We start from the raw sequence: 25,381 nt of genomic DNA on the forward strand, positions 1-25,381 counted from the left end.
TGCAATATGCAAAACTAAACCTGAACTAAATAGAAATCTTAGGTTTACTCTTCAAAATCTGATCAAATATCTTGGAAAAAAGAGGGCTGATACTATTTCCAGTTCCTTTTTCACACTGGAAACAAAAGAAAAGGGATACTTTTTACTATACAAGATTGCAACTTTTTTTGCTTCTAATTCCAAGCCCTGATTAATACATCTTTAGACTGACTCATTAAAGAGATTCCCATCAGAACAGAAGGTCATCAGGGTATTCTATGCATACAAAAATAATGTGCAAACCATGCGCAGCATATCAACTACCAAGCTAAAAATGCTATTCCGAACATAATTCTTCTCTGAGCAGTTGCCAATTAGATGTTACAAGCCTACAAACCAGCATGGCCAAGTGAGCATGGACATTAGCCCCAAACGATGACCATCGGGCACGCCGGGAGCTTAAAAAGTTAGTCTTGTGAATTTGTACTTCTTGTAAGTACATAAGCTTCATTCTTGCTTTCTGACAAACTCCCAGAGCTTATGGCATCATCGCCCTCCCCTTCATTACATTTTCTAAGCCACTTCCTGAGTCTAGATGCACTGGCTGATGTGTGGCGACAGCCTGTCAAAGCCAAGCGCTTCTGACATCCTCTCCCCTCAAGCACGACAAGCAGTAGCAGGCCAAGGGGAATAACAGGACTTTGCGTTGTCGGACACTTATTGCTAAGCATTCGCCAGAGACCTTGATGTGTCAAAGGAGGAAAAAGCCAGAGTCATCAAAACTTTCTGCAAGCCTCCAGCAAGGTGCATGTCTACAGTCATCAAGAGGGAAACTCCACTTGTCAAGCAGGCCTAGTAGATTAAATGCGTCCTTTATATGCTTATTTTAGCCATATCATTTAAAGGAAAGCGTGGGAAGGCACACAAATTAAGACTCATGCCTTTAAATTGATCTAGTTTCTGTCTGTAAAAGGTTAAAACACACTACAGATGGTAAGTCAAGGTATATGCAATACTAACCACACCTTACATTAACATTTTCATCTGTAGATTAACCTAAACAATGCATTGGATCAAGTAATCTACATTACAATGAAATCTGGCAAATTGCAAATCACCGAAATATCCCACATTTCCTGCAAATGCAAAAAAAAAAAAGTTGTCAGATCAGATTTATGACACCTAACCCCATAAAATCTACTGTGTATCATATTTGATACGCAAATTTCATGCCTTATCAACATGATCAAAACTTGACTGAAAAACCTGTTGTAAACAATCTTACAACTTTAATCTGATAAAGAGTTTATATGAAGCTGTATAAAGCTAAAAATGTCCCTCTTTGGTCACGGTACACATCTTTTTGCTCTGGAATAATTACTAATTTTTATAAAGTAAACAAAAGAATCTTTATTTTATTAGTAATGTTTCAAGAAAAACACTTACTGTAACTGGACTGAAGCAAAGTTTACATAAAGTACTAGGGATGTAACAATATCTTTCAATTTTTAAACGCACACTAAACTCACATGCAATAAACAAGTTCAGTGTATTCACTGTGAACTGAGCCGTTCTGAGGTGTGGAAAACACCGGATCACGAGCTGATTGTCTGAACGAAGTGCAACTTCGCTTTGAAATACGTAGCGAAAACAGATTTGATGAAGAGATTAAGCCATATTGCGGTTTTAGTTCATTTGACATATACTGTGCCAAAGCATAATGCCCCAAAACACAACTTTAAAGACCTTTTAGGTTAGAATAAGACGTTGAAACGTATTTAAAAACTAATCTTTTTGCCCAGTAGGACTATCGTTTCATATCGTCATGCGGCCATGATAATATAGAGACAGTTTTGCTATTGCGATATCATGATATTGATAATATTGTTACATTTCTACTACTAATCTTCACGTATTTAATGACATCCATTTTATCTTAAGAGATAGAAACACATTTCAACTATAGCCCATCTATTTTCCTCATTTTAAACAGGAGATTTAAATAATCAAATAATAAAGGATATTATTAAAGATGACATTTTTGTTATTATTCCAAGCATATGTATATTCATAATCACCATCTGAATCCACAAGTGTTATTGCTGAGGAGCCATGCAAATTTATTTTTACAGATGTACACAGGATAAACAATTACTGTCTAAATAAGGCTATTTTTTAAAAAGTTCCATTTAAAAACAAATAATTAGTGCTGGGCAACAATTAATTGCAATTAATCAGATCCAAAATAAAAGGGTTTTTTTATGTATGTGTGCAAACTGTGTATATTTATCATGTATAGACAAAAAAAACACATACAGTATATATTTTGAAAATATTTACATGTATGTACTTCTTATGTATACATAAATAATGCACACAAAAAAAGTTTTATTTCGGATGAGATTGCAATTAATTGTTGACCAACACTACAAAAATAGACCATAAACCCTTTAAATGCCTGAAATAATGAAGAAAAATCCTAGCAGACAAACTTATGATATTAGCTTAATGATTATAACAACCTAACAAAACATATACAATAGTAACAACCATTTCCACCAAAATACTGCAAAATAACTTCGTATTAGCCGCCACTGTCATCGAAACAAGAAATAACAATTAATTAAATCGCAAATGAAATTAAACCTATGGTGATTTTTCAGCAACAACAACTGAAATAAGTCTAAGATTGATCTACTTCCTCATTTAAAAAACAATGCATTATATTGAGATCTGATACTCTGCAGCACTAGGTCTCAAACCGCAGAAACAGGCCATGACAATTATTCCCTCCTGACTTAAGTAATCCCTATGTCTGAGAAAAAGCTGCACCGTATTGAAAAGCTGGGCTAAAGGGCTAAAGACTTGAAAAGGCTGACTCCTGCTTTTTCACTGAGAAAGAGTCACTTTAAAAAGTGCATCATTGCAACAGCATCCTCAAATGCACAGCATCTTGCTTTAGTGACCTGGTGGCCAATGCGGATGCCCTGTAAAGGTGAGACGTACAAAGATCGCAGCCTAAAACCTACAACTGTCTAACTAGCAGCTCACTGGGTTTGGAAACACAGCCAAATGCAGGCTGCAAACTACTGCTCATTTCTGACTCGAGAAATACAAGGTCATACATGTGTGAAAGGCATTTTTTTGGGCTGCAATTCAAACCGCAGTACTCACAAAAATCTCTCTCTGATGATTTGTTATGGAGTAAAAGCAGTGCTGTATATAGTATCATAATGAGTAAATAAACTAAAACATAGACCTTCAGAGGAAACATCAACAAGCTGTAAACAATCCCGTCCCATTCCCTGTCACAATCCATCAAGCATTCTTGGAAAACAGTCCAACATCGCAGAATGATGTTTTAGAGATTGTCAGTAAACACACTTATGAACCCTTTCGCTGTCGCGATCGTGAAATATTACCCGGCTGATTAACTGTTGTACAAATACTCTCGCCTTTTTCTTCATTCATCAAAGCAGTTCCGCACGTCCGGCTAAGAACTGTTGGCTATCTGTGCTTATGCAGGATATTTTCTGCTAATCTAATACCCAGTCTGCCAAAGCATACTGAAGCCATTCAGCTATGAGCTCCTCTGGTACATATCTTATTTCACACTTGGTAGCATCCAGTCATTGGTGAGGTAATGTATTGTTAAGCTCGCGTATGGGGCAACATCTGCGCTTGATCACACGTGTGTATTGGCCAAGTCAGGTTCTCTAAACCTTGACATCTTTCATCTGGCTACATAGGCTGGGAACTGTAATTTCAGAGATTTTCCTGGCAATTCTTAAAGCTTTTGCACCACTCGCAACGCATTCAAACTTGGGCCAGAAGCCTCTGCAATAGCCTACTGCAACTGCAACTGCCATTTTATGGTCTCTGTGCCTTTAACTGCCACCGTTTTGCTGCAAAGGCGGCCCATTCGAGTTATTCCATTTGAGTTAAGACCAAAATGCACCCACAGGGAAGTCTTTGTGTTTGGCTTTGCAACCAGCCCCGAGTCCATGTTGTGGATGTTAACGACAGCCGCTCAAATGATGCTGGCAAAGCAACTTCATTTGAACTGAAACACAGGTTGTGATGTTTCATTCACAATAAAATAGCTCCAGCTATTTATTTGTAGCAAATAGTTTGCTATATAAACAGTTCTTATTCCAACTCCATTTTGACATCAGCATTCTAATTCCAATTAATTAATGTTACGTTGGAACACAAAACCAGTCATAATGGTCAATTTCTTAAAATTGAGAGTTATACATTATCCAAAGTTGAATAAATAAGCTTTCCACTGATGTATAGTTTGTTATGATAGGACAATATTTGGTTGATACACAACTATTTGGAAAATCTGGAATCTGAGGGTGCAAAAAAATCTAAATATTGAGAAAATTGCCTTTGAAGTTGTTCAAATGAAGTTCTTAATGCATAATACTAACTAAAAATTAAGTTTTGATATATTTACAGTAGGAAATGCACCAAAATATCTATATGAAACATGATCTTTACGTATCCTAATGATTCTTTAAATAAAAGTAAATTTGATAATTGACCCATACAACGTATTTTTGACTATTTTTGCTACAAATATACCCATGCTACTTAAGACTGTTTTTTATAGTCCAGGATCAAATATTCTAATATTCTTTAAGGAAATGCTTTTTTTTTTCATTGTTTGTTAATTAACATTCCAAATCCAATTAGATGTATATGTTAATATTCCAATTCCACTCCGCATTCCAATTCCATTCTACATTCAAATATTTACATGAACGCATTGTTTAAATAAGTGATTAACAGTCCAAATTTAATTAGTTGGATATTAAGATTCTGATTCCACAACACATTAGTTGGAATATTAACTAACTGAAATTGGTATATTACTAAACATCTAAATATATTGGAAATATTTACATGCCAAAGCCTTAACTGGAAATGTTGTAACATTACCACTGAATATTTCCAGGAAAAGCTTTGTTGTATGAATAATTAGCTAATGTTCCAACTGTATTGCACAACCGTTCGTAACAATTCAAACATGCAAAATTAAACAAGAAAGCACTGTCTGTAAATTACCTCCTTTCCACAGAGCTGTTTAATGCACCGCTGCACCCGTAAAGAACACATCAAGTCAACTAAAACACACCTAATTTGCATTCTATTTGTTGCAACATTTCCAAAATTGGCACAAAATTTGGATAAAAGCATAGATTGCGCATTGCGGTCAGCTTATTTAATCACTCATGTAGGCTTAATAAGTGAAAGTCCTATTCAAGGCTTGGAAATATTTTCTGGGAACTGATGCAATGCTTTTTTTTATGAACGTACTTCCTCAAGTTCATGGTTTATTTCATAGTTAGTGTCTCATAAAAATATCTAAACATGCATAACGTTTAACACAGAAGGGGTTATTACTGCAAAGCCCTGCAAGGAGGAAATGACAATGGGGGTACTCTTCTGATGGATAAATGAAGCATCCAGGCCTAAATGAGCCATGAAAGTCAATTAGGAAACATCCATAAAGTCCATTTTCTCCATACAGTTTTAAACGCCACAGGGTCTTGGTTTTCAGAATGGATGTGCCGCGAGAAATAAAGGACTGTGTGTGTGCATACACCATGTTTGGAGGAGTGGATTGTTGACTACTTGTTCTTGACCGCAGGAAAAAAAAAAAAAAAGCGAGTCAAGTATTATCATTTCCTCTGGGTTTCACAATGCAGTACGGAGCGAGATAGAGGGGCATAAATGGGAGGGAGTGAGCGTTTGGCTTGGGGGGCAGGGTGTTTGATGAACCTTTTCATCTGCACAGCTCTTTGAGGCAAGATGCTTTCAAAAAGCTCTTAAACAGAGCCCCGCGATGCTCAGACGCAGCCATGGGCACACTGTGCCATCTCGTCCTCTTGCACAGGAACCAAAAAATGCCCAGTCAATAAAACGGCTTTATTTTAAAAGGGACAGTTCAAATATAATAAATATTTAAAGATTAGTTCACCCAAAAATGTAAATTCTGCCAGCAATTACTCACCTTCATGTTATTCGGAACACAAACATTTTAATTTGTGTTTTGAAGATAAATTAAATTTGTACAAGTGTGAGTAATTAATGAGAGAATTTTCACCTTTAGGTGAACTATACCTTAGTAGTGACTACTAATATTGAATATTTACTGAATATTTATTGTATATTGTTTATATGTTTTAATGTAGCAGTACTGGTAAATATTTGACATTTATTAAATGTGACCCTGGACCACAAAACCAGTCATAAGTAGCATGGGTGTATTTGTAGCAATAGCCAAAAACACATTGTATGGGTCAAAGATTATACATTTTTGTTTTATGCCAAAGATATTTAGGATATTGAGTAAAGATCATGTTCCATTAAGATATTTTGTAAATTTCCTACTGTAAATTAGGGCTGGGCGATATGGCAAAAATGTAATCTCGATAATTTTTCCCCCATATTGAACGATAACGATATATATTTCGATATAAGCTGTTGATGTTGCCAGCTTTAAAATAGTATCCCAACAATGACTAAAGCCACAAAAATTAAAGGGTTCATTGAATTACATTTTAAAGTATAGTTTATTAAAAAACTAATTACAGATTTGGCCTTAAAACTTAAAACACCTTACTAAAATAAATTAAAAAAATAAAAGTTGTGACAGAGTATGGTAAATGAGAGTAAATGTACAAAATGTAAACATAAAATGATTGTAAAAACATAATTTGTAACAATTATTTATTTATTTATTTATTATTATTAACACAATTGTTTATTTTCTCTATTATAGGTGGAGCTATTTAAATTAGAGGCAACCACTGCATTTTGAAACACTCTACAGTATAAATAACAAAAGATTACGACACAGCTCTTTCTTAATCGTATTAAGTGCAGATAATTCAGCCATAATCAAAGTAGGCTACTCTCTAAATATTCAAAGTGCAAATAGAGACCGAATATTTCAAGCATGATACAGAGCTATAGACATACACAACCTATCATAGCCTGCATACTAATAACAGCCTAGATATGTCATGTAGCCTAATTTGCGTGCATTGTGGAGTCACTCTCTAAACAAGGGGGATTAAAATTGCTTTTGAATGCGCGTGCGTTTTTTGCTTTCGGTTTCAGTTTTAACAATCGCGCCAAACTCTCAGCTGAGCTAAGAGTCACTTTTTAGATAGCCAAACCACTTAATGGAATTCGTGCTACCTTTTTGTCGACAATTTCAACATCTTTGGATAATAACTCGAGGTTAGTTTCACTTTCGTCGCTGCTTCCACTCTTTTTTTTTGTCGTCCTGGTGTTAAGTTTGCTTCGCAAAGTGCGGTAGGAAATGAACTTTGTACTTTGACGTGCACACGCACGCTGCACGCTGATTGGCTGTTGTCGCATATTTCTGCTGTGTGATTGGCTCTTAGATTTATCCATATCGAGCAAAAAATGTCTAGAGTTTATTATCGTTATTAACATAAATTTTATCGCGATTCGATATGATATCGTTTATTGGCCCAGCCCTACTGTAAATATATCAAAACAATTTTTGATTAGTAATATGCGTGGCTAAGAACTTCATTTGGACAACTTCAAAGGCGATTTTTGTCAATATTTTGATTGTTTTGCACCCTGAGATTCTAGATTTTCAAATAGTTGTATTTCAGCCAAATATTGTCCTATCCTAACAAACCATACATCAGTGGGTAGGGGTGGGCGGTACACCGGTGTCATAGTCAGCACCAGTGTGACACTGCGCCACGACATGGATTTTCTAATACCGTCAATTGCCTTTGCCATCATCTAATCATTTACATGTAATACAGTAAATACAGTAATAACACAAATTTAAGCTTTAAGAAATCTAGAAATTATTATTTTTTGTTCTAAACATAATGTTGTGATGCCTAAATTAACTTTTACTTTTCAGTCTTTTTAAATAATTGCATACAATTTAAATATTGATCATTTATCTGTTATTAATGAGAATAATTAATCAGATTATCGGTAGAATTTTTATATTGTACACCTCTAAAGGTAATGTTTAGCAAATCTCAAAATAAATATTAAATATTGCAGCCTATACTGTGATGCCCATAGCATTTAAACACTTGATTTAAGTTTTTAGTCCCTTTTTTTCAATATCATCTATTTATCATGCGTGACAAAAAAAACAGAAGAAGTTTTCATTTTTAATATCACGCCGCCCCATAAATCACACCTAATTTCTAAAGCTAAACGCTTCCCTGTGGTCAACAAAACCTGCATGTCACAAACAGAATCAAGCCAGTTACCAACAAAATCAATCGTCCTGCATATTAACTGTGGACAAAGCACTATGTGAGATCTAAACATGAGATCAGCAAAAAAGTGTTTCGGATCATCACGTATAGGCTCCGTGTGTCTATGGCCACACATACACAAAGCAAAACCAGTTCAGCCAGCAAATTGACCTAGTATTACGCTCACCGCAGACACTTTGCCCACTTCCAGTACACACCATAAAAACCACAAACAGCAGCTTAATAATTTCCTTAAGAAACCACATCAAGTGCATGTCATCCATGCATGAGTTTCACTGATCTGCAGCCACAACCAACCTGAACGGCGGTATGTGGGTGTCACCTACTCGCTAATGAAACCTCAAGCTATATTATGGGTCGGCTGGGCTTATTGACAGCCGTGTTAGTCAGAGTTTCCATTGAACACAGTTACAGAACAAGCTACTGAAGGGCATGTTGTAACCAAACAAACAGGCACAGTTAAAGGGCCTCTATCACACATATGAAGCGGACTTTGTTCGAGCCCAAATATGGTCAGCAGGACCCAAAATGATGTTAACCCACTCCGTGGCTACGATACGTGATGGGCCTCAGTGTTTACCCAGCACTTGCAGAGTCCAAGAAAACGCAAACCACAATCTAACTGAACAAAGTGCTCTGGGAAAAATTAGATCATCATAACACGTGCCATAAAAATCCATTCAATCATTTACCAGACGGACTTCCCTCCTCCCTTGCACGTCAACTTCCTGTTGTGTCAGAATTTATTACCTCAGAGTAATGGATCTCATTCATTCACTCATTGATGGTATTTGAACTGCATGCAGAATTTCCTGCGCTTTAAAATATGGACTGAATCAGGCTCACAAAATCAGCAATGCACAAATGCACAAGTATCTCAGGACCAGGAAAGACAAATTGCTACCAAATGTTCCTAAAACTGCACCCTACCAAATGAAAAATGCCAAGAACCCAAATGACAAGCATAAATCACTTTATGCAAGTAAACTCACACAAGAAAGATTCAATTTCAAACAGCCTTTAACAAGAGAACTAAAAGAAGCATTTGCACATTTCCAGATGCTATTTTGCTTTTAAAAAAAACAGGAAACGTACCTGTGCGCTCAATGTAGTCTACACACTTCTCAATGAACAAAGGTATGGGCCTATCAGGTGTGACCAAGTTCTGAAGAGGCACCCCAAAATAGTTGCTTTCCCAATTTCTACGAGTTGGTGGGTACAATGGCTTTGTGGTCTTTGCTGACTTTGTCTGTTAAAAAAAAATGACATTACATGGCTATTTTGGCATCACAAAATAATGTAGAGTATGAAAAATAAATATATATTTTTTGAGATTTCCTAAGTACTTAACTGTGGTATTAAACTACTAAGCAAGCTTACCTTTTTGGGTTCCTTGGTCTTTGGCGGTTTCTTTTTCTTCATTTTCTTATCATCCTGCTCTGGGTCTGACGTGATGGCTGGATTGTCTATCCCTCCCTTCCAAGGATCCACCGGTGAGAGAAGCGGATCTTCTTCACTTCCTCGGTTGCCCCTTCCTTTCTTCTTCTTCTGCGTGGCAGGCCCCGACTCATCGTCGCTGACATCCGAGTGCACTCGTCTATGATAAGCTTTTGTCTTGCTAAAGAGGATCTTGGAACGATGTTTGTATTTAGAAGGCCTTCTGCCACCCTGAGACTTAGACATGGAGTCAAAGCCATTCTCCTCATCCCCGTGCAAAGCGAGGCCGCCAAACGAATTGCGGATCCTTCCAGACCTGCTGTGTGCGTCTTCTGGTACGGCATAGATGTCATCGCTGAAGCCTTTTGATTTGAGAAGCGTGTCGGCCGGCTCTGCATAGTTATCGGATGCTTCAAGGTCATCGCCGTGACCCATCACTGGACCTCGTGTCCACCTGGAGGTCCTCATTCCAGCTTCAATGGTCCTCAGAAGATTAGGGTCCAGTTTTTTAACATTGGGTTTGGGCAGCACGTTGGGCTTGGGTTTTACCGGGGGAGGCACTTTGTGGTTACGCTCGTGATCACCGACGGGTGTGCTGTGAACCGGGTACTCGTTTCCTTCGAGGTCGATTCTGTACTTCCGCTCGCTAGGATTGGGTAGCAGCTGCACGTCGTCGCCTATCGGGCTGTAAGGTGGTGGTCCCTCCCCGTCGTCCTCAGAGTCGGGGTAATATTGGTAGGCGGGCGAATGGCTGTGAGGTGACTGCGGGAAGACGTCTTCACCTGTGCCTGTTCCATCCCTGCTGTTGTCGAACATGAAGGAGCTTTCAATGTTGCTCTTCTTCTCGAGGACCTCATTGAAGAATGGTGTGAAAACTTCTGTTTGTCTGTGATACTGGGACAAGGAGTAGAGAGCGGTAAACTTGGCCGTAATTTCCGTGGCAATGTGCTCGCCCTCAGTCATCAGCTCTTTGATCGCCTCGTTCTCGAAGAAGTCCGCTTGGCTGTCCGTAATGGCCACTAGTTGAACTGGAATGACATCCTGGACTTCAGCCAGGAACGCTCTCAGCATAGCCATGGAAGACTTTCGTTTTGCTGAGTAAACAAGAATGTAGCCGTGCACCAATTCGTCCTTTCGGATGCCAATGGAGGAGTGGTAGGAGAGCACAGTGACCTGTATGCGTCTGCGGCTGTCGCCGATGATCTTGTCAAGGATCAGCGTGTTGCACTGGCCGGGCTGTCCGGCGCTGCAGGAATGTGAGTCCAAGAATGGTGAGAGAATGAGATCCACGCTGAACGGATCTCCACACATGGCACACATGACTATCCGCAAATCAGTCTCCGACAGATCCTTAATGGAGGGCATGGGGCTCATCATGTCGAAATTGTGCTTCAATCCCTCCAACACTGCTCTGAGGGCCTGTTTTATCTGCGACTCATTAAACTTTCTGGGAAAAGTGCCGGAGGGTATATCTACAAAAGTACACTGTAGCTTATTTGCAAGCTGTTGGCCTTGGTGCCTCAAAATAGGCATGTTTTTGCAAATGTTGTCACGCTGATTTGCTAGAATGAGAATGAATGGCACTGGCTGGCTATACCTATCCCTTCTGCTCTGGGCAATCTCAGCTCGGATCCGGCTTACGCGGTCACCGATGTAATTAAGCGACTCTATAGAGCTGAAGACACAAAAGAACCCATGGGGCTTGAAAGTCGATATCCAGGAATGGTTCAAAAGCATGCCGGAATTGACATCCACAGGCAAAAGGTCTAATTCATAGATTTTCCCATCAAGGGTGTATTCATCATCAGTGGACTGAGCTCGGATTTCATTCGCGAGCTCCTGCGCCAATCCCTCTCTGCCCACGAGACACAAGTTAACCTTATCAATGTTGGCACTGTTGTAGTAGATGTTCGAGCGGCCGTGATCCAGCTGAACCAGCCGGTTGGCCAGGACCTGCTCGACTTTGAGATCGATGCAGGCCGTGCCGCTGAGGCACGTCTCCTTGGTGGGGTGATAGACAAACCCGATGTGTTTCAGTAAAAGCGACTCCCTGTCAGTGGCGAGTTTCTGCAGAGCTCTGTATCTAGGCTCCTCGTTAAGCACGGCATGAATCTCACTCATTTTGTCACAGCTCGGGGTCGCGTTCAAATCGAGGTCATAGAACAGCTCTGCGTGCTCGAAAAGCATTTCCTGAAAGTCCTCTTTGGCCCTTTCAACTATTTCCTGCTGATGCCGACTGTAAACATCCCTGCGATCTGATTCTGTGATGTACTTGTATGCCTCGTCCTCCATGACAAAGCACATGACCTCTTCCCACGGCTGGCCGGGGCTAATGAAATGCACTCGCTCCAGCGTCTTCTTGAATTTATCCTTCATCTCCAAACGCCTCTTCTCAGATATCAAATGCTGTACATGACTTTGATAAATCCTCTCTCCATCCATGGTTTTGAGGATATCGAAGGGCACTCTTCTGTCGTCGGTTTTATCGAGGTGGTCAGTCTCATACCACGGCGTTTGTTCTAACTCAATGAAACAGTATTGAAACTCAGGCCTGCTCTTCATTAGGCTCTGAGCCTCGGTCCAACTCAGCGTCTCGATTTCCTCCAGGTTGTTCAGCAACTTATTAAGAATTTTTGGCAGGCTCGTAAGGTAATCCTCACGCCGCCTCTTGATATGCTCCTGTCTCAGCTGTTCTATGTGCTTCGAAAAGGTGTTTCTAGCCTTTTTGGTGCCTTCCAAGTTGATGTACTCGTCGTAGTCTGGGTGGCTTTTCAACTTATTGCTCACAATTTTCCAGCTTGTGTGGTAATCTCGGACAGTTTGAACGATGAGCTTTTCAAACTTGTCTGAAACTGAAGCTACTAACTGTCTCTGGGATTTGTACGCTTCCAAATAAGAGACGATCTTGGGTTTTCCTCTGGTTTTGTCCATCTGCTGTATCAGAGCATTGAAACAGAGATCCACGTTCACAGACGCTCGAGCTGACGTTTCCACCAACATGAGGTTCTTTTTACCGGTGACAAACGTCTGCACCTCCCTTAGGTATTGCTCGACACACTCGTCACATTTTGTCGCAGCGATGATTATGGGTTTTTTCGTCTTGGAAATTTGAGAATGAAGGCTGTGGACAAATTTCATCTGGTCGTCGAATTTTCTATTGCATCCTTTGCTTATGTCTATGCACAGCACAAAGCCATCGATGTTGAGCTTGCCATCAGGCATCTGCTTCTGATCAAAATCCTGTTCCAACCCAAGCTGGTCTGTGCAAATGTACATCAGCTTCTCAGCAGACTGTAGCTTCGTATTGGCAGCCCGTTTCGTGTAAGGCTGCAGGTTTGTGCTCCGATGAGGCAAGAAGGTTTGGTCATCGATGAACTCAGTCTGCTCAATGACCTGTATTCGACACTCCAAGCCATCGTCCCCTCGATGTAACACTTCACCCCAGTATAAGAAGTGATCGTTGTTCACCACGCGCCCTCCAAAGTCAATTGTGCTCAACACAGAAGTGTGCTCCAAGTAGTAGCAGTCCGCACTGGGGTGCACATATCTGTTGCATAGGCAGGATTTACCTACGCCGCAGTTGCCCTTCTCTTTCTCAGTGCCTGAGAGTCCGACGACACTGATAGCGTATGTCGGACGGGGCTCCTTATTCTTGGCCATTATATTGCCCCTCTCATTGCTTGTTACGCTAAGCGAAGTATGCCGGCCAGGCAAGCACGTACTTCCATTTGCTAGTGCAGGCGCTTTTCCATTTCTCACTTTGCATGAGCCGATGTAGCTTTAATCTCGATCATCTGTCCCAGACGACTGCTCTTTCCTCTTCTATCACCTTCCTGCAATAAAAAAAATATTAAATTAGTCAATAATATGATAAAAATTTTATTAGCCAGGCACTTATTTATCATTCTGAATTTAATACATCTTATGACAACACAGGCACAATCAAACAAGTACAATAAAAAAAGACACTAATGTTTATAATGATATTAAATGCTAATGCATTTTGAATATATATAAGTCTGCACTAACACTACCACAACTGCTTAGGGAACAAAACAATCATAAAATTTCACAATAATCAACATCTGAAACACATCTTTATTGATCATCATTTAAGTAGGAGTACTGACACTGTGACAAACTCATTCACTGTAATATACACTTACTGCATGTACACCAGTGTTTGTAGATAATATGCAAGCTGTGCTTGTCATCAGCAGTGACAAGCTTTGTACTAACAAATAAATGCACCTGAAATAAGAAAGAAATAGGCAGCACATTTTCTAATTTACACTCACACTAAACAACTGCAAGTAAATATTTCATAACCACTTTTGAACAGACCTATTTTATATTCAATATTTGGCAGTGTAAAGCCTAACGTGTCTTTAAAAGATTTAAATTTGTGAAAAGTGTTTCATCATTTACTCATCCTCATGTTGTTCCAAACCTGTACGACTTTCTTTCTTCAGTGAAACACAAAAGAAGTTCTTCGTCAAAATGACTGAGCTAAATGACTCACTTTTTATTGCATCTGTTTTCCACGTAATGAAAGTAATTGATAACTGGAACATACTTTGTTTCACAGACGGAAAAAATGCTACATATTTTTGATCAATACATTCCCAGGTCTTTTTCTGAAATGTATTATTACCAGATAAGGCTTTTTAAAGGACATTTGTGACCCTGGACCCACAAAACCAGTCTTAAGCAGCATGGGTATATTTGTCAAAATTATAATTTTTTCTTTTATGCCAAAAATCAGAAGTATAATAAGTAAGGATCATGTTCCATAAAGATTTTTTGTAAATTTCCAACCACGAATATATCAAAACTTTTTGATTAGTAATATGCATTGCTAAAAACGTATTTGGATAACTTCAATGGTGATTTTCTTAATATTTAGATTTTGTGCACACTCAAGATCACCAAATTTTCAAATAGTTGTATCTCAGACAAATATTGTCTTGTCCTAACATATATATTCAGCTTTCACATAGTGTATAAAGCTACATGAGTCACTTTTTATTGCATCTGTTTTCCACATAATGAAAGTAACTGATAACTGAAACTGTCATTCTATGTTCCACGGAAGAAAATAATCATACATATTTATACTCAATACATTCCCAGATCTTTTTCTGAAATGTATTACTACCAGATAAGGCATTTTAAAGGACAATTGTGACCCTGGACCACAAAACCAATCTTAAGTAGCACAGGTATATTTGTAGCAATAGCCAATAATACATTGGACGGGTCAAAAAAACATTAGTGTATAAGTAAAGATCATGTCCCATGAATATTTTTAGTAAATTAATATATCAAAACGTAATTTTTGATTAGTAATATGCATTGCTAAAAACTTGGTTTGGACAACTTTTCTTAATATTTAGATCTTTTTGCACCCTCAGATTCTAGTTTTTCAAATAGTTGTATCTCTGCCAAATATTGTCCTTTTCAGCTTTTAGATGATGTATAAATCTCAATTTCCAAAAATTAACCCTGGTTTTGTAGTCCAGGGTCACATTTAGATTCACTGCTAATGAATCTTTCAAAGAACCGACTCAAAAGAACAACCTGCTCACAAATCGAATCACTTAACACATAATCAATAACTAATATCGCAAACCTCAACATAAATGGTAAAAAGCATATTCTCTTTAAAAACGTCTATGACTTTTAAGACTGTATTGTAATTTTTAGGTCAGGGGAACACTTTTGAACATTCTCAGTCTGAGATATTTACAGTTCTTGCTTGACCGTGGGAACCCTAGAGAAAATCATGCCAGAAATTTCATTTTAGCCGAATTATCCTTTGTGTCCAGAATGTCATAAACAACGACCGCATTTATGGGACATCAACGACTGGACCTCACAAACATTAAATCACGGAAACACCAAACATCAGTGTGTTTCTAAACGACGGTGGGCTGCATTTCTCAAGCGAGGATGCAAAGCAGACAGAAGCATCTGCTGAAGGTGAGAAGGAATTCCGACCAGCACTCGAGCAGAAGCGCTATTGTTAAGGGCAGTCGCAAGCCACACTGCGATCAAACGAGCACGCCACGATTCCCACGACTAGTCGAATGAATTAATCGCTAAATGTGGCTTTTAGATTGCAAAGAATGTGTGTGGATCATTTACTTCAAAACACCTCAACCCAAAAAGCGCCCACTGCATTTGAATGCCAGGAATTGAATTTCACATCTGGATAGTTTTATCACCTCAAACCAATTATCGTTGTATTAAAGAACACGGCGATTTAAATCCATGTTATTATGCTTTTATGTATTCGCATCGACACGGGCCTTGCCTCTAACAAGGCTTTAGATGCTTCCTTTGCTTGCTAGCTTCCCAGTTAGCCAGGGCTAGTTAAGTGTGACACCGACACAACGCGCTGTAGGCGAGACAGACAAATCTGTGCATTTCCATAAAACTACACAACTAACGCACTATCAAACACTGAACCAAATCCAGTAAAGCAAACGACAAAAAGCATGCTAGAAAGTCACATACTCCGTGTACATTCCCCTACCTAACATGGTCGCTCCCAGCTCCCGACACCACAGACAGGAGGAGGCATTCCAACTATTTCCTTAAATTTCCACGGAAGCGATACCGAGACAAATTCCAGTTTTGTCGCGTTTCCCGTGGGCTCTTGGAATAATCGGCGAAATTTCCTCAAAGTGGTTGTTTTCAGTGTTTTCTAGCAGTAAGAGTGGTATGCGTGTAATCGGAGAGTCATCCCCTCCCCTCTCATTCCAGTCAGTAATGGCGACGGATAGATCCGGCTCACTCTCTCCACACTAACTTTTCCATTCCGCTCACCACGGGGGCACGACGCGCGCTCACGATTGCCTCTCAGGATCATATAGGTTAATACTTTACGGGTTTTGATATCTTAATTTGATCTATGCTAAGGCAAATCAATCAAGAAATACACTATTAAAAAGACATCGAGTTGTATTAACTCTATCTATCTATATGTGACCCTGGACCACAAAACCAGTCATAAGATTAAATTTTACAAAACTGAGATGTATCATATGCAAGCTCAATAAATAAGCTTTCTATTGATGTATGGTTTGTTAGGATAGGACAATATTTGGTCGAGATACATCTATTTGAAAATCTGGAATCTAAGGGTGAAAAAAAATCAAAATACTGAGATAATCACCTTTAAAGTTGTCCAAATTAAGTTCTTAACAATGCATATTACTAATCAAAAATTACATTTTGATAGGTTTACAGTAGGAATTTTACAAAAAAATCTTAATGTAACATGATCTTTACTTAATTTCCTAATGATTTTTGACATAAAAGAAAAATCAATAATTTTGACCCATACAATGTATTTTTGGCTATTGCTACAAATATACCCCAGCGACTTAAGACTGGTTTTGTGGTCCAGGGTCACATATATCTACCTATGTAACTTGAGATTTAACATTTTGCCTCTTTTCAATTTCATTTTTAGGCTTTTTAATTAATTTATGTATTTTTTTTTCTCAAACCTGGTGAAAAAAAGCTAAAACCAGCCTAGGCTGGTTGGCTGGTTTTAGCTGGTCAACCAGTCTGGTTTTAGCTGGTCAGCAGGCTGGTTTTAGAGGGGTTTTGGCCACTTCCCCAGTCTGGTCTTAGCTGGACAAGCTGGGAACCCATCAGCTAAAACCAGCTTATTCCAGTCTAAACCAGCTACGACCAGCTAAAACCAGCCTAGGCTGTTTTTTCAGCAGGGAAATAATGCCGTTTACAGATTATGTATGTTTTAAAATAAGTCACAGCCTTTATTTTTCAGTAAGTGGTATTTTAATAAATAATTAGTATAATTACAGTATGTTTAAACGTTGTTTAAAGGTTGTATCAGCGATTTCTAGCCTGAAACATAAAGTGTCAAATTCAGCTGAGCTTTCTTCACGATCCGCTCGCTGCCTGCCCCATAAATTGTCTGTGAAAAAAACGCGTCTCTCTGGTCAGCCTAGGGTCCGAGATATGCCAAAAAAACAATCTGCACTACCAACCTTTCCACAGATAAACAAACAGTGTTCCAACCAATCAGCGTCAGGGGTTTGGTGTTGTGGACTTTCGCTCCGCCTCCCTCACAACCCTGCACCAGTAGGAAAGTCCACAACACCAAACCCCTGACGCTGATTGGTTGGAACACTGTTTGTTTATCTGTGGAAAGGTTGGTAGTGCAGATTGTTTTTTTGGCATATCTCGGACCCTAGGCTGACCAGAGAGACGCGTTTTTTTCACAGACAATTTATGGGGCAGGCAGCGAGCGGATCGTGAAGAAAGGTCAGCTGAAATTGACACTTTATGTTTTAGGCTAGAAATCGCTGATACAACCTTTAAAGATGGAAGTTAAAGCTCTATTATCCTGGTTTGTTTGAATGAAGGCTTAGCTGCTGGCCAACCACAAATGACAGCTTTTTGTACTCTTCTCTTTGATTTGTTATAACTTTTGTCAGTCTATAGTACTCCAGATATTTTTCCTGGTCCGACAGATTAGTACAGTCCAAAGCATGACAGCAAATGACTATTTTCAGCAACAATAATGTATGAAACAAAGTATGCAAGTTTAGTCCGGTGGCATTGTTTATGTTCAGTGCCACCAATATTAATTTATATTAATATTAGTTAATGACGGCTCATGAAAACACTCTATTGTCCTGGTTTGTTTGTATGAGTGCTCAGCTGCTATTTCAATGACACAGAAAACACCATAGAGGGTTTGTACTTCTCACGATTTGGTCAATTACCTGGATGCAGGGCCATTTTGGAGATACTCGGATGTAAACAACAGCATGGATTACATGATTTCTGCTAATTTATGCTGTCGAAACCACGCAAAAAATGTGTGGAAGCTGCTAAATCATATAGAGAAGGACTTAGTAAGTAGGAAAGGGCAACATATTTGGACAAACTAAAGTTAATAGGTGGTAAAGATACGTACCAGCAGAATTAATTAAGATATTAGCCTAATATTCCACCTACCTGATCAGAAATGATGAGAACAAACATAAATGTTGTCAAGATTCTTGCCCTGGAAATCCTGGTTTAGTTTGGCCTTTTGTTCCTCAGACAGTTTTCGCACTCTTCTCCCTGATTAGTTATAACTTTTGTCAGTCTATAGTACTCCAAATGTTCTTCCTGGTTTCGACTGATTAGTACAGCCAAAAACATGACAATAATTGACCATTTTCAGCAGCGATAATCAGCAAAATATGCAAGTTTTGTTTGGTGAAATTGTTTACATTCAGTGCTGCCAATATGGCCGCTTGATGACGCCTCGTGAAAACACTCTATTCTGCCCTCCAAAGGCAAAGCGCAGTAACTACACATTTGGTCAAAATTGAGTTAAGGCTTAAAATGGACTTTGTGACAACTGTTTTGTCTTGTGGCAAAGTCTCCTGGTTACATTTTGTCCCAGAGAAATGAGAGTGTTTCAGAGAAACAAGAGTGTCAACATGTTGGACTAGCTGGCGTAAAAATTTAAAGGCATTTTTCTCAGTTTCAGTGTTCGCGTAGTTACTGCACTTTGCCTTTGGAGGGCAGTATTGTCCTGGTTTGTCTGTTTGAAGGCTCAGCTGCTATTTCAATGACAGAAAACACCATAGAGGGTTTGTGCTTACGTCAGTTACCCGACTGCACGGCCATATTGGCGATAATCAGATGTAAACAACAGCATTAGCTTGCACGGTTAATGTACTGCTGAAAATGTTACTCTGCTAAATGTATAGAAGCTGCTAAAACATACAGAGAAGGACTTAATAAGCAGGAAAGGGTGTAATATTTTGACAAACTAAAGTAAATAGGTGGTAAAGATACACACAAGCAGTATTAATTAAGATGCTAGCTTAATTTCACCTAACTGAGTGGAAATGATAAGAACAAACACAAATGTTGTCAAGATCCTTAAGCTGGAAATCCTAGTTCAGAGTGGCCAACCACAAACCACAGTTTTTCACTCTTCTCTTTGATTTGTTATAACTTTTGGCCGTCTGTAGTACTCCAAATGTTTTCCCTGGTCTGACCAATTAGCCCAAAACATGATAATAATTGATCATTTTCAGCAGCAATAATCAGCAAAATATGCAAGACTTGTTCAGTTCAATGGCATTGTTTACATTCAGTGCCGCCAATATGGCTGACTAATGACGCTTCGTGAAAACACTCTATTGTTCTGGTTTGTTTGTATGAAGGCTCAGCTGCTGTTTTGATGACACTGAAAACACCATAGATTAGGAAGGCCGGCCTTATCCTGTTTGCACCGTTTTATCTATTCTTATGGATGTGTTTGGCACAAAGTCTAAAGTTTAATCTAAAATCTCCATCATGCCTTTAAATTATCAATAAAATGTGTCAGTGGTAGTCATGGGTGTTCATTTAGCAAGAGATTGTATGCTACAATGTACTTAGCAAACATTTGCAGTAAATTGAGTTTGTTTTTTGGATTCAGAGAGCCCAATGTTTATAGTACATTGTTTACCATCTGAGTTAACAGCACTGAAATTAACTGAACCGTTCCTTTTGAATTTGCACAGCTTCTTTGGTTTTAGTTTATTTAAATTGTATGGGTCAAAATTATAGATTTTTCTTTATGCCAAAAATCATTAGGATATTAATTTAAGATCATGTTCCATGAAGATATTTTGTAGATTTCCTACCGTAAATATATCAAACCTAATTTTCGATTAGTAATATGCATTGCTAAAAACTTCATTTGGACAACTTTAAAGGCGATTTTCTCGATATTTTATTTTTTTGCACTCTCAGATTCCAGATTTTCAAATAGTTGCATCTCGGCCACATATTGTCCTATTCTAACAAACCATACAATGTATACATGTATAAATCTCAATTTTAATATTTATACGGGTCAAAATTATCGATTTTTCTTTAATGCCAAAAATCATTAGGATGTTAAGTTAAGATCATGTTCCATGAAGATATTTAGTAAATTTCCTACCACAAATATATCAAACCTAACTTTCGATTAGTAATATGCATTGCTAAGAACATCATTTGGACAACTTTAAAAGCGATTTTCTCAATATTTTTAATTTTAAAATTGTAAAATTTAAAAAAAAAAATACCCATATTACTTGTTTTGTGGTCCTGGGTCACATTTGTTTATTTTTTTATGATTCCTTTTCGACCCATACTCCTGCAGTATTCATATTCAAAAGATTTTGAAATGATATACCTGTGCCAGGCAGAAGGATCCAGCAGAACTAGACATGGGATAGTCTGATTAAGGAATGAAGATGGGTCATGCACACACTGAGGTGTGCCCACTGCTGCTGCGGATTCTCTTGTGTTTGATGTGTTTGTTTTTCATAAAATAATTCTGTTCTCCAAATCTATTGTCTAGATAGCATCTGTTCCCAAGGCAACGCCTATCTGTGGTCAGTGGCCAGCCACTCCCGGTCCCGGGACGCAACACAAATGTCAAGTTTCTCCTTTTGTAAATGCAAATGGTCAATCCGACCACTTAGAGTCTAAAATCAGTGTTTTGTCTACAAAATATTGCATCATCATGTGGTTAACAATCTTAAAATGCAAACATGTACTTTCAGCATCATTACTCCAGTCTTCAGTGTCACATGTTCTGTCAGAAATCATTCTAATATGCTGATTTGCTGCTCAAGAATTATTATTATCAATGTTGAAATCAGTTGGGCTGCTTAATATTTCTCTGAGGCTGCACTTAGTCAATTCTGACCATAAATCAGATCTACAGTACGACTACAGTATGCCTCTTTTATCCAGATCTGATCTGGGTTGTTGAACAATGGCTCTGAAAGCCTGTGGGTCTGAAAGTGAATTTCATCACAGTGTCATGATTGTGCCTGCATTTGACATTCAAATGTTACTGCCATCAGCCATCACTTCCTCCTTTGAAAATCATCCATTGAAACTCTGTTTGCAATAAGTAGGCCTATCTGTTTGTGTCATTCTGGATTCAAAACAGTGTTATTTTAGTATTATTTACACTACCAGTCAAAAGTGTATGAACAGTAAGATTTTTAATGTTTTTAAAGAAGTTTCTTCTGCTCACCAAGACTGCAATTATTTGATCCGAAGTACAACAAAAACAGTTCAATTTTGAAATATTTTTACAATTTTAAATAACTGTTTTCTATTTGAAAATATTTTAAAATGTAATTTATTCCTGTGATTTCAAAGCTGAATTTTTAGCATCATTACTCCAGTCACATGATCCTTCAGAAATCATTCTAATATTCTGATTTGCTGCTCAAAAACATTTATCATTACCGAAAACAAGCATGCTTGCTTAATAAAACTATTAATTTCTAACATTCCCAAGCTTTTGAATGGTATAGTGTTTAATGTTACAAAAGATTTTTTACTTCAGGTAAATTATGATCTTTGGATCTTTCCATTCATCATAGAATCCTTAAAATGTACTGTTTTAAATATTGATAAAAATAATAATAAAATTTGTTTCTTGAACAGCAAATCAGCATATTGGAATGATTTCTGAAGCATCATGTGACACTGAAGACTGGAGAAATGATACAAAAATTTCAGCTTTGTAATCACAGGAATAAATTACATTTTAAAATATATTCAAAAAAAAAAGTTATTTTAAATAGTAAAAACATTTCAGAATTTTACTGTTTTTGCTGTACTTATTTAGAATAAGAAAAGATTTAAAAAAACAATAAAAATCACTACTTTTGACTAGTAGTGTAAATGTATTAATGAGTATTAATTAATATTTCAGTTTTCATTTTAAAGCATTAGTAATTTTGTTAAGGCATTTTTATCATTTTTTAAATTTGATTTTTTTTTTAGTTTTTGTAATTTTAGTACTTCAATGTATTATTTCACTTAGTTGACAAGGCAACATTTAACATTTATAATTTAACTTTTCATTTAATATTTATATTTGTATTGTATTTTAGATTTATTTCAATTACCAAAAATTATTTTTAATCGTTTTAGCTTTAATTTTTTTAAAGTTGCAGTTAACAATACATTGATTAAAAAGTAGCAATTTGGTTGTTATCAAGTTGTTTTAGTATCAATAATACCGGTAACACTTTACAATAAGGTTCATTAGTTAACATTAGTTAACTACTTTAGTTAACATGAACTATGAATAAACAATACTTCTACAGCATTTATTAATCTTAAATCAATGCATTATTAAAGGTAAATCACAATTTATTGAAAAAATAAAATAGGAATATATATATATATATATATATATATATATATATATATATATATACACAACATATTAACTGCTATGTAAGATATACAATTGATGTCAAAAGTTTACATACACCTTGCAGAATCTGCAAAATGTTAATTATTTTACCAAAATAAGAGGGATCATACAAAATGCATATTTCACATAAAAGATGTTTACATGCTATAGTAATAATAACAAAATTATTTATTATATTGACTGAACTTTCCTAAAACAGGCTGTATGCAAACTAGCAGTAATTAAAGTTCTTAATTAATGTTCATTAGTGCAGCTACTGCCCACAAAGCACAAACGTGTGGACATCAAACGCTCAGCGCCAGGCCGCATAATGTCTCTGTCCGTGCCTCCTTTAAATCTCGCCCTGTCTTTTTTACATCATGAATTATTTACCTTCCCCCCACCCCCAAATCTCCTTCCAACACCCCTCAGATCTGCAGATTCACTGTCAGCTGTGCCTGGAGTCCTGCTGAGAAGCCCTGGTGTCCACACCCTTTGTGTGGAGCCTGATTGTGCAAGATAAGCCTAGTCATCGCTATGACTTTAATGTAATGTAAAATAGCCAAACGCTTAGGTAAATCTTTGATACAGAAATTGCATTGCCTGTATTCTTTTTTTTTATTTTTGTAAAAAAACACCTGCTGTTTTTCAAATCACTACCTTAGATATAGTTTTATACAGCTAATAATGCATATGGAGATGTTTTTAAAGTTTACTGTAAAGAATAGCAATGCTAGAGAGTTAAAGCGCCTCATAGACGCCTCCTTAAGCATACATCGCCCCCCTCCTGTTCCCCTGCGCTGCAGTGCAATTGGAACCAGCTGCTGCTGCTATTTACCCTGAGCACAGCAGCAGCAGCAAAGCTACATTGCCATGGTTATGGATCCACGCTTGGGATTGTGGGAAGGGCTGGCTTTCCGGGTCACTGAAGACGAGGCTTCGGGAGAGAGATATCATGCAGATAACTACAGCCACATGCTTAATATTGTCAGAATATATATCTGATATTAAAGTCTACAGCCTAAAAATGCTGTTTTTAGCTAGGTTTAAAAATTAATAAGTGCTGAATGGCTAAGACTCCAGCATTCAAGCTTCCTATGGGAGTAAGGAACTTCAATGGGTAGTTAAACTGGTACTTTAGTTAAGCTGACACATGAGGAATTTATGAAAAAATAGGAAAAATATATACAGTCAATATTAATTGCTATGCAAGATATACACTTGAGGTCAAAAGTTTACATACACCTTGCAGAATCTGCAAAATGTTAATTATTTTGCCAAAATAAGAGGGATCATACAAAATGCATGTAATTTTTTCACATAGAACACATTTACATATAGTCTACACGAGAAAATAGTAGTTCAATTTATAAAAATGAACCTGTTCAAAAGTTTACACACACTTGATTCTTAATACTGTGTTGTTACCTGAATGATCCACAGCTGTGTTTTTATGTTTTTGTTTAGTGATAGTTGTTCATAAGTCCCTTGTTTGTCCTTAACAGTTAAACTGTCCGCTGTTCTTCCGAAAAATCCTTCAGGTCCCACAAATACTTCAGTTTTTCAGCATTTTTGTGCATTTGAACTCTTTCCAACAATGACTGCATGATTTTGAGATCCATTTTTCACACTGAGGACAACTGGGGGACTCATATGCAACTATTACAGAAGGTTCAAACGCTCACTGATGCTCCAGAATGAAACACAATGCGATACAACCTGGGGGTGAAAACTTTTGGAATTTAAAGATCAGGGTAAATGTAACTTATTTTGTCTTCTGGGAAACATGCAAGTATCTTCTTGTAGCTTCTTAAGGGCAGTACTAAATTTAAAAAATATTATATTTAGGCAAAATAAGAAAAATGGACACATCTCCATGCTGTTCAAAAGTTTTCACCCCCGGCTCTTAATGCATCTTTTTTTTTTTTTTTTTTTTTTTTCTTTCTGAAGCATCAGTGAGTGTTTGAACCTTCTGTAATAGTTGCATATGAGTCCCTCAGTTGTCCTCAGTGTGAAAAGATGGATCTCAAAATCACACAGTCCTTGTTGGAATGGGTTCAAATACACCAAAATGTTGAAAAACCAAAGAATTTGTAGGACAAATTAAAAACATTTTCACTCCCCCCGGCTCTTAATGCATTGTTTTTCCTTCTGGAGCATCGGTGAGTGTTTGAACTTTCTGTAACCTTCTGAAGATAGTGCTGTAAATGTATATACTGTAAATACTATTAATGTTAGGGTACATAAATATGGTAAAAAGTACTGCCAGTGACAAGCTGTTGTGTCCCTAAAGGCACAATTTTCGCATATTTTTTCTAAAAGTGTTCTGATGTTCCTCAGAATCAGGTCTCAAGATATAACATTAATGAAGATTTATTATACATGCCAACAGTATACTCTAGCTGCTCTGAAAAACCTC

General features: G+C 37.6%; 1 protein-coding gene across 1 annotated transcript in view; it reads right to left on the reverse strand.

Moving 5' to 3' along the window:
• Positions 1–16,502, reverse strand: part of arhgap5 (Rho GTPase activating protein 5) — a 49,425-nt gene extending 32,923 nt beyond the window's left edge. The window contains exons 1-3 of the mRNA XM_073826720.1: positions 16,255–16,502; positions 9,660–13,549; positions 9,375–9,528 (exon numbers count right to left, since the gene is read on the reverse strand). Of these exons, the coding sequence (XP_073682821.1) occupies positions 9,375–9,528; positions 9,660–13,376 (3,871 nt within the window). The 5' untranslated portion in view covers positions 13,377–13,549; positions 16,255–16,502. The remainder of the gene's footprint in view (positions 1–9,374; positions 9,529–9,659; positions 13,550–16,254) is intronic.
• Between the last annotated feature and the right edge of the window lie 8,879 nt (positions 16,503–25,381).

This window comes from Garra rufa, chromosome 21 (genome assembly GCF_049309525.1).
Source record: "Garra rufa chromosome 21, GarRuf1.0, whole genome shotgun sequence".
NCBI classification, from domain to species: Eukaryota; Metazoa; Chordata; class Actinopteri; order Cypriniformes; family Cyprinidae; genus Garra; species Garra rufa.